General features: G+C 60.4%; 1 protein-coding gene across 1 annotated transcript in view; it reads right to left on the minus strand.

The window, feature by feature from the left end:
• The window catches only part of R3HCC1L (R3H domain and coiled-coil containing 1 like), a 44640-nt gene that overhangs the window by 15256 nt on the left and 15911 nt on the right, over positions 1-13473 (minus strand). Inside the window, exons 3-5 of the mRNA XM_039547539.1 lie at positions 7810-8583; positions 6283-7695; positions 5457-6052 (exon numbers count right to left, since the gene is read on the minus strand). Of these exons, the coding sequence (XP_039403473.1) occupies positions 5457-6052; positions 6283-7695; positions 7810-8583 (2783 nt within the window). The remainder of the gene's footprint in view (positions 1-5456; positions 6053-6282; positions 7696-7809; positions 8584-13473) is intronic.

Here is a 13473-nt window from a genome sequence, read left to right on the forward strand (position 1 = left end):
ATCAACTGGGAGAGACAGACCCCATGGCGCAGGGTGCCACCTGTCTCTTGGCCAATCATATCCGGTCAGAGGCCGGAAGGCTGAGAAAGTCAATGAAATTAATAAAAAAAAAAAAAAAAAAAAAAAAAATTCTTCTTCTTTCAGCAGTCAACTTCAGTCAACTTAACCCTGAGGAGAGGTTGAGAAGGCTAGGACTATAACAATTTAAAAGGGGACTGGATAAATTCTGAATAATTCATGGCTAATAAAAACTATTAGCCAGGGCCATAGAGAGAATGGTGTCCCTAGCCTCTGTCTTCAGAGGGGAGAGATGGATGGAGAGAGAGAGGAGAGATTGATCATTGCCTGTTAGGTTCACTCCCTCAGGGGCACCTGGCATTGGCCACTGTCGGTAGACAGATACTGGGCTAGATGGACCTTTGGTCTGACCCGGTACGGTCTTTCTTATGTTCTTATTATGTTCTTATCTTATGGGGCTTTCTTGTGCCACCTCTGCCTGATGCTGCACAGACTCGTGCAGGGCCTCAGACTCACCCGATGAGCAAACCAGATCCCTTAGCTACGGCAGCACTGACGGTACCAATGGTTGTGCCTTGAGGCTGGTAGTTGGGACGGGAGAATGACTGCCTTGTCAGGAGAGTCTCTTCCTTGGGTATATCAGCGTCCCGGGATAGAGACCATCTCCACAGGACGGGCGAACACGGTCAGGGAAGAGCAGGTGTCCTCCAGGGAGTTGCAGGTCTCTGGTTGCCCTGGGATACCACATTGGCCCTAGAAGTGGAGGAGAGCATCAGGAGCTGTTTATCCTGAGCCTTCACCACTGAAGCTGACATTGGACCCACCAGAGCCTCTCTTTGTGCGCCGCGTCCTCCTGTCAAGAAGATAAACTTGAGCCTACATCCGCATCTTGCATGTGAAGCCGCCTCCTCAGGCGTCGCTGCCTGTGCTCAGAAGGGCGCTGCCGGTTGTTGTGACTGATGTATGCGGAGGGGTCCCCAGCCCAGATCTGACTGGGGCTTCATCGCCTCCTCCAGGAGATGTTTTCCAGTCTCACTTCCCGACCCACTTGAGTTCTGTGGGGAGAGCAGGAGGTCCTGTGCTTGGCAGAAACAGGAGCCTCACCCAGACACTAGAGGCAGCGTTGATGTCTGTCACTCACCGAGAAGGAGTGAGGGCAGGAAACAGTTTTTGAACCCAGGGACCCTGGGAGTAATCCCAGCCTTCCTGAGGGGAAAACGTCCCTGGATGGGGAAGAAAAGGGGGAAAAAACCCTATTTAACTATATTCTGTAAATTACACTACAAAAACTAACCCAGTATAACTATACACAACGTCTACAGCCAGGCCACAGGCAAAAAGGAGCCGAGGACCCAGAAGATTCTGACTCAGACCATGCGGCGGTAAGAAGGAACTGGAGAGGCATCGGCCAGCACCATCTTTTATGCCCTTGGTGTGGAGCATGAGGAGAGCTGCAGCACACGTGCAGCCAACAGACATGGCTTGCAAAAAATTCCAGACTCAGGTGCATGGTGCACGCGCGCATCCCACGGGTGCAACACAGCTAGGGGCCAGCACGTGAAGAATGGGAATTTTTGAGAGCCCAGAAAACTAATGAAGTTAGCGCTGCCCTGAGAACTTGTGCTGGAAATCTGAGGGCAGACACAGGGATGTTCTGCATAAAAAAGAAAAAGGCTGAATGATCCCTTTAAGCAGGGCCGGCTCCAGGCCCCAGCGCAGCAAGCAGGTGCTTGGGGAGGCCAACGGGAAGGGGCGGCACGTCCGGCTCTTCGGCAGCGGGTCCCTCGGTGACTCTCAGAGGGAAGGACCTGCCGCTGAAGAAAGAAGCGGCGGCGGTAGAGTGCCGCCGAAGTGCCGCCAATCGCCCCCCCCCCCGCCACTTGGGGTGGCACAAACGCTGGAGCCGGCCCTGACTTTAAGTAGGATGGAACCTTAACGACGTCTCGGCCAAAGGGGCCAGATAACAGAGGAAGCTCAGGTGTCCCCACTAACAGGCTCTTCAGCAAAAAGAATGAGGGGCTTCCAAATCTTTAAGGCACCTTATTTCCCTCCTGCCCTGAAGCGCCGCCTCCGCATGGCGCAGGGAAACCCCAGAGTCACTGCAAATGCCACCCAGCCGCTCTCAGGGATGGCCCAGAACAGGGCATTGTGGGACGCTGTCCTGGGACCAAGGTTAAACCCCCATTGCTCTGCTGACTGCCCCAGAGGACGGCAGGAACGCAGACAGCAGCACACCCAGGTCCCCACTGGCCCATCTCCACAGGGCTGCAGCTAACGGATCTGCCAGAGACCTTCCCTGCTGCGCTGCAGCCATCCAGCAACACCGGACCAAGCCATGGAGATTTCGAATCCAGCAACCTAGGGACAGTTTCACCTCCCAGCCTGCCCCAGACGCACACAGTGCCTGTGCACCCTCACCACGCCTCCCCCAACCCCACCCAGACACACACAACCTACCTCCCACCCACCCGCAGGCCCAACTGCCAGGGTGAGCACAACCCTCAGGAGACAGCTCAGTGCAAGCTCTGCACTTTGCCCCAGCAGGCCGTCCCACCCCCCGAGCCCACACTAGTGCACACGGAGGCCTGGTCTACTCCGTCTGTTTGCTGATTTAGCTGTCGGCGGGGCAGCGATTCTGCATCAGAGGCTGACTCCTCCTGCGACCAGCCCCATTGCTCACTTGTTACATTTTCAAACAAGCCCCTCCGTGTTTCTCCCAAGCTGTGCACATCCACAAAGCCTCTCACAACCCTCCTTTGCCATGACGCTGTCACGGAGTGAGGGGGAGTCCGGGCCCTGCACCCCACTTCCTGCGATTCACCGGGACTCTCAGCCAGCCAGTGACACAGCAGGGTTATTATCCGACAGGAACACGGTCCCAAGCAGGGCTTGTAGGTACAACCAGGACCCCTCAGCCAGGTCCCTCTGGGGGCAAGGAGCTTAGACCCCAGACTGGGGGTTCCTGCCTCTTCCCAGCCAGCCCCAAACTGAAACTCAGAACCCCTCCAGCCGGCTCCCTCCCCTTGTCCAGCTTCCTGGGCAAAGGTGTTGACTCTCCCCACCCCCCTCCTGGCTCAGGTACCGTCCCTCACCTAAAGTCACCCCCTGCTCTCCCATCCCCCATGCAGACAGCCCCAGTAAACCTCGACATTCCCAGATCAGTCCACCCTGCTCCCTACTGCCTCACAGACGCCTACAAAACACTTCACAAGGTTAGGGCTTGCTGACTGCCCTGCCCAATCCTGTCTCACTGTTCCCTGGATGCCCCCATCTGTCTGTCTCCAGCTGCTGGCTTGTCTCATACCCGACTGGACGCTTGCTGGGGACGCGGTCTGTGCAGTGCCCAGCCGAGCAGGGTCCCAGGCTGTGACTGGGCTCCTCGGCACTACAGTAATGCAGATTAACAATCAGCAGACTATTGCTAGGAAGGTGCTTGGACCGCGCTAGCTTAGTTTGTATATCGACGGGACTCCGCTGCACAGATATGAACACGGTTACAGCAGGGGCCTGTATGGCATAACCACCGTGTGCAGCCTGCCCATATATGCAGGCAGATTATTTTCTGATTTCTAAGTCTGTTCTTTATTTTAAACAGCAGAAGAAGGAAGTTCCAGATGCTTCCCATTACCGGGCAGCAGCAATGCTAGGGTGGTGAAGCTAAGAATGCAGAGGTTAAGCTGATCTCTTGCTTCACCTTAACTCTGCCCCTTGCCCAAACACACTGCAATGCAGTCGATGGTTACGTGGGCACACAGTACTGTATCTGTGTCACCCCCACACGTGGTACGTCAGGCAGACAGTCAGGTGAGCTGCAATTCACAGACGTCTGCTTCTTCAGCAGCACCAAGGTCTTTCCTAGCCCAGATTAGATTCTCTTCTCCGTATAAAATCACCAGAACAAGTTCAATGGCGACATGAACAGTGGCGTACGTGGCAAAGCGGTGGGACTTGCTCTGATGACAAACCAAGGGGCCAAGACCAGCGACTAAGAGCAGAGTGTAAGGAAGCAAGGATGACAGCTGCACACGCTTGGGAACCTCCCTCACCAGTGCGGGCAAGTTACACGTGACTGAACAGCCAGCCAGTGGCATAGGAATTCCACTGACCCCAGACATATAGCTTGCATCCCCGTTCCCATCCCCCTGAATTTAGCCCACCTCTTCGGGAGGAGTCACAAGTGCCTCCCTAAGGGCTGGGGCTGGCCTGCCAGGCGCTGCAGTTCTGAGAGGGGTTTTACTTCTGCACAGGTACGCGCATGAATTAAACTGTGTTAAATCTGAAGCTGCTTCCTGCAGACGCTCTCTGCAGAGCTGTAACAGCGGAAGTTATCCCATGGTTTGGAGGGTTTATTAGCTAACCCCTTGGTAATGAAGCTGTTTAGTTAATTCCAGCTCTTCACAGACACTAGAATGAGCCCGCCGCCACACAGCTCAGACAGTGCTTGCGAACCAGGGTGGACATTCATTTGAACAAGATTAGGGCTGTTTGTTACTTTAGGGATGTTAATGTCATTCTGCAGATTACTAGTTTCAAAGTATCGCTTTAAAATGTAATAATGGATTTCCAGCTTCACAGCGAAAGCTGCACTTTCCTCCTCAGCCAACAGGAAAACGGCTTCCTAGTGCTAAGCAGCTCATTGTAGTACATTTAGCCCCGTGCTTACAGGAAGGTATGGTAATGAACCACAACTGATTAAGACGCTGTCGTTTCCCTGAAACTTCACGTTGCTCGTTCGATGGAAAGCCATATGTCTCAGCCTATTTCTTTATTACAAGTCTGTTTCACGAGGGCACAGTCACAGCATATGGCATTCACGCACCTTTGCCTGGCACGCTTTAAGTGCTATAAATGAAACGCATTCCCCTCGCGTCCCCCCACACTCAGGATCCCCCAGGACTGCCAGTCGGGCCCGCCTCCCAGTGACCAGGCCCAGACACTGCAGAGGCAGGTGGGGCGACCACAACAGAACCCAGCCACCAGAAGTCTCTCTCCAGCCTCTGGCTCTGGCCCGGCATCAGACAGGTTTGGGCCCTTCTATTTTCCCCTGTATCTCTGGATGTTCTCCTCTGCCATGAAAACACTGAACCTTTCCTGATCCCTCAGCCACTCGTGCCGGCAGTGACAGCCAGCAGCCGCACGTTCCGCAGGCCAGCTACGCGCTGCCTAAGCAAGGGCTGATCCATCGGGGTGACTCCTACCTGTCGTTCAGTTTCACCACCACGCACTAGGACGTGGCCACCTGGGCGCAAGGGGCTGCAGGGAACAGGGCTCACAGCACGGTCTATGGTATCACTTCAGACCTGGGGCCCCGGCTGAGGTACAGACCGTTCCTGCAGCAAGGCGTCCCACTGCACATCCTGTCTGACCGGGCCCAGCAGCAGCTGCTCCCCACCCCGTACGTCCAAGCACTAGCAGCGAGGGCAGCTGAGGGAACATACCTCTTGCAGCAGACGTTGGTCCAGGCAGTCTCCATCGGCGTTAAAGAGCGAGTCCCAGCTCCCCTCTGCCGCAGCACTGCTGTCGCTCGGAGCTCCGGCACTTGGCTGCTCAGGCGCTTCCGACGTGCCGCCTTCGGTCACACCACCGTCCTCCGTCCCCGGCTCTCCATCCGCTCGCAAGCCATGCGATGGCCTCGCCATCCCACCTGGACAGTCCACCTCCTCAGCCAAGCTCCCGGCCGAGCGGCTGCCTGGGATCTCCAGAGACCGGCTGCGCTCAGTGCTCCCAGAACCTCCAAGTGCACAGGGGGCACCCGAGCCGCAGGGCATCTCCGTCCCACGCTGCGCTGCGCTGCCTCTGGCCTCAGCCACACGCTCCGGCAGGGCCCCGGTACCAGAGTCTGTCCTATGGGATGTGCTGCGCACTCTCACGCCGGCATGCTCACGCAGGCCTCCCGCTAAAGCGGCAGCAGCGCTCCCTGCCCTCCTGCACGGCGGATCTGCGGCAGCCGCCCCCGTAAGCTTGCACGCTCTCCCCCCACTTGGATCTGCAGCACCCTCCCCCGTAAGCTTGCACGCGCTCCCCCCACTGGGATCTGCGGCAGCCGCCCCCGTAAGCTTGCACGCGCTCCCCCCACTGGGATCTGCGGCACCCTCCCCCGTAAGCTTGCACGCGCTCCCCCCACTTGGATCTGCAGCACCCTCCCCCGTAAGCTTGCACGCGCTCCCCCCACTGGGATCTGCGGCAGCCGCCCCCGTAAGCTTGCACGCGCTCCCCCCACTGGGATCTGCGGCACCCTCCCCCGGAAACTTGCACGCTCCCCACTTGGATCTGCAGCACCCTCCCCCGTAAGCTTGCACGCGCTCCCCCCACTGGGATCTGCGGCACCCTCCCCCGTAAACTTGCACGCGCTCCCTGCGCTCTCCCGACTCGGATCTGCGGCACCCTCCCCCGTAAGCTTGCACGGGCTGCCTGCGCTCGCCCTGCTCTCATCTGCGGCACTCTCCCCTGTAAGCATGCACGCGCTTCCTGCGCTCTCATCTGCGGCACCCTCCCCTCTGAGCTCGTACACGCTGCCTGTGCTCTCATCTGCGGCACCCGCCCCTGTAAGCTTGCACGCGCTCCCCCCACTCGGATCTGTGGCACCCTCCCCTGTAAGCATGCATGCGCTTCCTGCACTCTCCCCACTCAGATCTGCGGCACCCGCCCCTGTAAGCTTGCACGCGCTCCCTGCATTCTCATCTGCGGCACCCTCCCCTCTGAGCTCGCACGCGCTGCCTGCACTCGCCCCACTCTCATCTGCAGCACCCTCCTCTCTGAGGTCGCACACACTTCCTGTGCTCTCCCCGCTCGGATCTGTGGCATCCTCCCCCGCAAGCTTGCCCGCGCTGCCTGCGCTCACCCCGCTTTCATCTGCGGCACCCTCCCCTGTAAGCTTGCATGCGCTTCCTGCGTTCTCATCTGTGGCACCCTCCCCTCTGAGCTCGCACGCGCTTCCTGCGCTCTCCCCACTCTGATCTGCGGCACCCTCCCCTCTGAGCTCACATGCGATTCCAGTGCTCTCCCCGCTCGGATCTGTGGCACCCTCCCCTCTGAGCTCGCACGCGGTTCCTGTGCTCTCCCCGCTCGGATCTGCGGCACCCTCCCCTCTGAGCTCGCACGCGGTTCCTGTGCTCTCCCGGCTCTGATCTGCGGCACCCTCCCCTCTGAGCTCGCACGCGGTTCCTGCGCTCTCCCCGCTCGGATCTGCGGCACCCTCCTCTCTGAGCTCGCACGCGCTTCCTGCGCTCTCCCCGCTCGGATCTGCGGCACCCTCCCCTCTGAGCTCGCACGCGGTTCCTGTGCTCTCCCGGCTCTGATCTGCGGCACCCTCCCCTCTGAGCTCGCACGCGGTTCCTGCGCTCTCCCCGCTCGGATCTGCGGCACCTTCCCCTCTGAGCTCGCACACGCTGCCTGTGCTCTCCCCCCTCGGATCTGCGGCACCCTCCCCTCTGAGCTCGCACGCGGTTCCTGTGCTCTCCCCCCTCGGATCTGCGGCACCCTCCCCTCTGAGCTCGCACGCGGTTCCTGCGCTCTCCCCCCTCGGATCTGCGGCACCCTCCCCTCTGAGCTCGCACGCGGTTCCTGCGCTCTCCCCACTCAGATCTGCAGCGCCCTCCCCTCTGTGCTCGCACGCAGTTCCAGTGCTCTCCCCGCTCGGATCTGCGGCACCCTCCCCTCTGAGCTCGCACGCGCTGCCTGTGCTCTCCCCCCTCGGCTCTGCGGCGCCCTCCCCTCTGAGCTCGCACGCGCTGCCTGCGCTCTCCCCACTCGGATCTGCGGCACCCTCCCCTCTGAGCTCGCACGCGCTGCCTGTGCTCTCCCCGCTCGGAGCTGGAATGCTCTTGTCTACACATTCAGATGTGCTACCTGGTCTCCCCCCTGCCTGCTCTGATGTTTCATCACTGCTCTCATTCCTAGGTTGACGGGAAGTGCCTCGCCGGGCCCGTGGGCCCCCAGGCCTCTGCTCCTGAGCGTGCTCTTCCCCTCCACGTGGTAGCACAAGCAGGGGACTAGATGTTTCCACCGACAGATGGGAACAAGTTCCAGTACCTGTCCTTGAATCCCAGCACCTGCGGCTTAGCTCCCTGAGCCCTGGCTTGCTGGGCACCTGCTCCTCACTACCCCCTGGCCGAGCAGGAGCCTGACCCAGGCAGGGCTCCTGAGGGCTGAGCTGTTCACTGTGGAGGTTTGTTTCCAGCCGCCCACACGGCTGCTCCTCTGGGGCCAGATGGGTTTGGTGGAGTGTGCGACGCTGATCCCAGCCCTCGGCAGAGGCTCCTTCGGGCCGCCCTGGAGCACTGCCCTGTTTGCTGTCCCCCAGGGGTACGCGCTTCCTTGTTTTCCCCTCTGACCTCCTCCCCTCTCTGGCCACGTGCTTGCGGGCTCCAGCGCTGGGGCTCTGCCTCTCGCCGTGGCCTTTGGCGCCTTCCTTCTGCAGCACGCGGCCGTTTTCCTCCTCCCTCCGGCTCCCCACTCCTGGGGCTGCCATCTCCCGTCGTGCTTTGGGCACGTACAGGGCCATGTCAGGCTTCCTGGGCCGGGCCCGGCTCTTCTCCCCCTCCTGCTGCATGGGGCCACCTCCGCCTGCAAGGGAGAGAGAGCATCGATTCACTGCCACGGCAGCAGGACCCTCGGGCCGGGCCGACGGGACCCCCGGGCTGGGCAGGCAGTTGGGGGCCTGGGACAAAATCCAAAACTAAGGCCCCCTCCCTTCCAACCCATCACCATGGAGACAAAAGGGGCCCTGGGGACCCCACACTCGCTCCTGTCCCACGGGCTGGGCCCTGCTGCCCTCCCCTCCCCACAGGGGTGGCCAGGCTGAATTGGAGTGAGCGGTGCTGCAACCCCACAAGCCAGGTCTCCCCCAGGGCTCCAGGGCCTCCGACAAACCATCCCTCCCCTCCCAGGCCCCGGAGTTATAAAGCGAACAAATGGCCTGAGCCCTGGAAGCCCTGGATCACCCAGCACGGTTCCCAGGCCAGTGTCCATAGGGGGGACACAGCGCACAGGGCCAGACACTCCCCCCAGTGCTAAGGTGACTCTGACCTCAGGAAAGGAAGGACTGGGGTGCCCCGAGCAAGGCTAGTTAATACGCTAGCGCCCCCCCCGTAAGCACAGACCAGCTACAACATACTGTCCCACAGGGAACACGACACTGCGCCAAGATGGGGCCAGCACCCCCGAGAGCCCTTCCCAGCCCAGCTCCCGACTCGGTACCACCACCACCTGCAGCTCCCTGTGACAGCCAACACGAGGGGCTCAGGCCCACAGGCCCCGCTGCTCAGCACCCACGACTTTCCTGGAGGGTTTTAAGCAGCACAAGCTTGCCTTCCTCACTGCCCATCCTACTGGGTACAGGCCTGCGTTTGCAGAGCCACCCAAAGCCAATCAGTACTGAGCTCTGCCGGGAAGCTCACCTGCCTGCAGAACAGGCTCACGAGGGGCCGGGCACGCAGCCGCGCCTGGACAGCGGCAGGAGAACGGCGCCCGGGGCTCCACACTGCCCATGCCAGCTGGGTTATGGGCCTGCGTTTGCAGAGCCACCCAAAGCCAATCATAGAACATAAAAACGGCCACACCGGGTCAGACCAAAAGCCCACCTAGCCCAGGATCCTGTTTTCCAACAGTGGCCAGTGCCAGGTGCCCCGGAGGGAATGAACAGAACAGGGAATCATCAAGTGATCCATCCCCTGTGGCCCATTCCCAGCTCCTGGCAAACAGAGGCTCGAGACACCGTCAGTACTGAGACAATCAGCAGTGAGCTCTCCAGCGAGGGGCCGGGGACGCAGCCATGCCCAGACAGCAGCAGCAGAACGGTGTGCTGGGCTCCCCATGGTTCAGCAGCTCCATGGCACGTGTTCGACCGATACGAGGGTGGTTTCCGACCTGCCAGCCCCACTGCCCCGTCTGGAGCCAAATCGCCTTCTCGTGCCTTGGCCCCAGTGACAGACGCTCTGCCTCTGTCCCCCAACGCCTGTGCAGCCCCACTGCCTTCAGCGAGCACAGCCAGGTCCCAGCACTGGGGCGCAGGCCAAGGAGGGAGAGGTTGGCTGGGCTAAGGAGCAAAAGGCAGGAAACCATTATTAATGTCATTAAGGCGAGACAGCCCCAATCCCCAATCAGCAGAGACGACCCCCTGCCTCGGGGCAGCTCTGCCGAGTAGGAGGCGGCTGGCTTTTAGTCACTGGTCACGGCAGGACCAGCTAAGGACACAGCTGTCCTACTGACACCATCTACCCGGAGAGTCTCCTGCAGACATCAGCTCTGCTGCTAACATGGCCCCACAGATGGTCTCGCAGAGCCAAACACCCCCGGGACATTTGAACGTGCGCTTGCGGAAGCGCAGTCTAATAGCTCATTATTCGGGGTTTGTATGTGCTGGCCTGGCCTGGCGCCGTTCCTCACTGAGGATTAGCCTCTTGCCTGGGTTACACGTTCGCTCCGTTTTACTGACCTTTCGAGGGCATTTGGTGCCGTAACAAGTGCAGGCCAGTCAGGCTGTCCTGTGTGCAACGCCCATCTGCCATCTACCTCAGCTAGCAAATCTCTCTCTCTCACCCCCACCCTAAACACCATTTACCACCCCGTGTCGTTACGGGAGGCCTGGGAAGAGGCTCGAGTGTGGAAGAGAGGAAAGACGGAGGCCGTTGAGTTGAGACAGGAGAGGAGTAAGAGGCAGGAAGAGACAGATGCGGATGAAGCCTGGCGCGGAGCAGGGAGCTCAGGCACCAAGATTTGCCTTTCAAGAACAAGAGATTCAGTGGAACTGAACAGCGGATACAAAGAAACGCTCCTCTGGGAACACACGCTTAGCCAGAGGACCTCAGTGCCACCAGCTCCCCGGGGCCGAGCGCGGGGCGGCTCAGCGAAGGAGCAGCCGTGTAATGGGGATGCTCAGGGGTGACAGACACTGGGCTTCACACCTGGCTCGGAGGCAGCAGGTGGGGAGTGCACCGCGCCAGGGTAACCGTCAGGCAGAGGGAGTGAACCTGCTCCTGGGAGACAAGGGGAAGTAGAATCACAGAGGGAGCGCCCCCAGCCCCTCCGCTCCCCACACAGAGCCAGAGGGACGGAGCCTGGGGCTGCCCTGCCACTGGCTCTGCAGCGAGCGCACGGAGCTCTCACCAGCACAGCCTGGGGTTGCCTTAGCTTAGGGGCAGGGAACACTTTACTGCAACTTTTCCTCTCAGGAGCCTCCAGCAGTGCACCCCGCCCCCTTCCACAGCCAATCCCTGGCCTCCAGAGGCATCCATTAGAGGGGTCAGTGAGCAATTAGCTGGGCTGTAATGAAGCTACATTCATCAGCCCAAGAATCAATTCCCTCCTGAACATCTGCGCCTACAAGCCCCTCTCTGGCAGCACCTTCCCTGCTCTCTGCCATCTGCAGAGGCAGCACCCAGACACGCTCAGTCTCTGCCCTGCCCCTTAGCCAGGCAGGCGCCGAGCTCTGGGGCACACACAGGGTTGGCGTGCGCACGCCAAGGGCACACAGCCCTCCCCTGCCAAGCTGGCACATTCTCTGGTAAGCAGCCGTGACACAGCAATAGCCACACATGGCGATCCCATGTGAGGAGCACAGAGTGCTGCAGAGGAGCCATTTCCCGGCCAGGAACGGTCACTACCCCATTGTACTGATGGGGAAAACTGAGGCAGCCACACGCAACCGACCCAAGGTCACAGAGTGATGCTGTGGCAGAGCTGGGAGCAAACCCAGGAGTCCCGACTCCCTGTCCTGTGCTGCAACCACTAGCCCACGCTGCCTGCTGCTTGGCCATGCAAGGTGGCGGGGCCCTGCTCGCCCGCCGCACCTTCCTGGCAGAGATTTATTTTTCATAATCTTTGGCACGAAGAAGCACCTTGCTATCTGCCAGGCCCCAGCCCCCTATCAATATGCATCAGGCAGTGTTTATGGAGACGGATGGCTCAGGGGTCTGTCCTGTGGTTCGGGGGAAGGGAGCGTGGGGGAGGGGCGTGGCCTTGTGATTAATCACTGCCCACTCTGTTTAGGGGTATTCATCACAGGCCGCTGTCAGGTAAATCACTGGAAAAACACCTCTCCAGTAATTAATGTGAAGTGACGGATGGACAGCTCCCGGGCCCATTAATCTGGAACCTCAGAGCCGCCCGAGATTATGAACGTCAGGATGCAGAAACTGCCGGCGGATCAATAGGGCCAGGAATCCATCCAAGGTTCTCATTTCCGAGGCATCTCCGGTGCATTAGGCTCCTTCCCCTGCCTCCCGCCCCAACTGAAAATGGATCCCTCCAGAACCAACAGCAGGCGCCGGGGGCTGGCTGACAAGGGGCAGGCGTGTGCGGCTGTCGGCTCCGGGTAGGGCCCCGGGGCAGCTCCTGCCAGGCTCCGGTGCCGGATAGGGGACAGCACCCAAGGGCTCCTGGCGGGGTCCCCGTCCCACTTTACATGCAGCACAGACTGTCCTCTGCTCACCTCTCACGGCTCCACAGCGAGAACAGAGCAGAACGCAGGGCGCCAGCGCCCCGGGCTGGAGGGGAAGGACAGCTCGGCTGCACTCCTCGGCTGGCAGTGCCGGGAAGGCAGGCGCACACCCACAGCAGGCCAAACCCCGGGTGCACTTTGTGGTCAGGCCTCAGCCACGGCCCAATTGTCGGTTAGAAAGTGTCCCAGCTGCAGGGCTGCCTGTTCCGCCAAATCTCATTCCATCCTGCTGATGGATGGATGGACGGCCGGCCGGCCGCCTGGGGAAAGCAGCACTTGCAGGCAGCTCCCGTGCAGCCTGTGTGATAGAGGAGTCTCTCATGGCTCTCCCCAACCTGCCGGCACTCCAGGCCCCAGGAGATGGAGACACAAACACCCAGCCCCCTTTGCTCACGCCAGTGGCCAGCCCAGCCCCCGGCACAGTCTTGCCCTCCCCCGCCCATGCCGAGGCTCCCCTTGTGCCATGCCCAGAGGGATCTGCATCCCCACGCAGCGCAGTGACCACCAAACGACTCTGCACATGGCCCTGCGACTGGCGTGCTCCTGAAAGGTACCGGGGCCTAGCCCTGTGGGTGGAAGCCCATGTGACCTGCCGTGCCCAGCGCTGAGCTGGAGGAAGGGAAGGGAGCTCCGTCTCTGGCCTCCACCCACTCCGTTTGAACTTTCATCCAGGAGGGCCAGCAAGGGGGCCGTTAGTGCCGGCTCTCCGGGGGTTTGGGCAGTGGGCCCACATTCCACCATCCCTGCAGCAGCCAGAGACCCTGTCGGCGAGCAGAGACCACGAGGCATCGCCAGGGGACCAGACAGCAGCTAGCTACGCTCCAGTCCCACTTTAGCGCTGCACAGAATGAAGGCAGCCGGCCCATGCAGGACGGGCCTGAAGCAGAGGACTAGAAGCCGGCCCCTTTGTCTAGCCAGAGATACACATGCAGCCCATGTCATTCCACTGGCAGAATGGTCCCTTTCCTTATATTGACTGCATGAAGAGAACACAGCCTAGAAGCCGCCCGCAGCCT

The sequence above is a fragment of the Mauremys reevesii genome, linkage group 7, assembly GCF_016161935.1.
Source record: "Mauremys reevesii isolate NIE-2019 linkage group 7, ASM1616193v1, whole genome shotgun sequence".
In the NCBI taxonomy this organism is placed as follows: domain Eukaryota; kingdom Metazoa; phylum Chordata; order Testudines; family Geoemydidae; genus Mauremys; species Mauremys reevesii.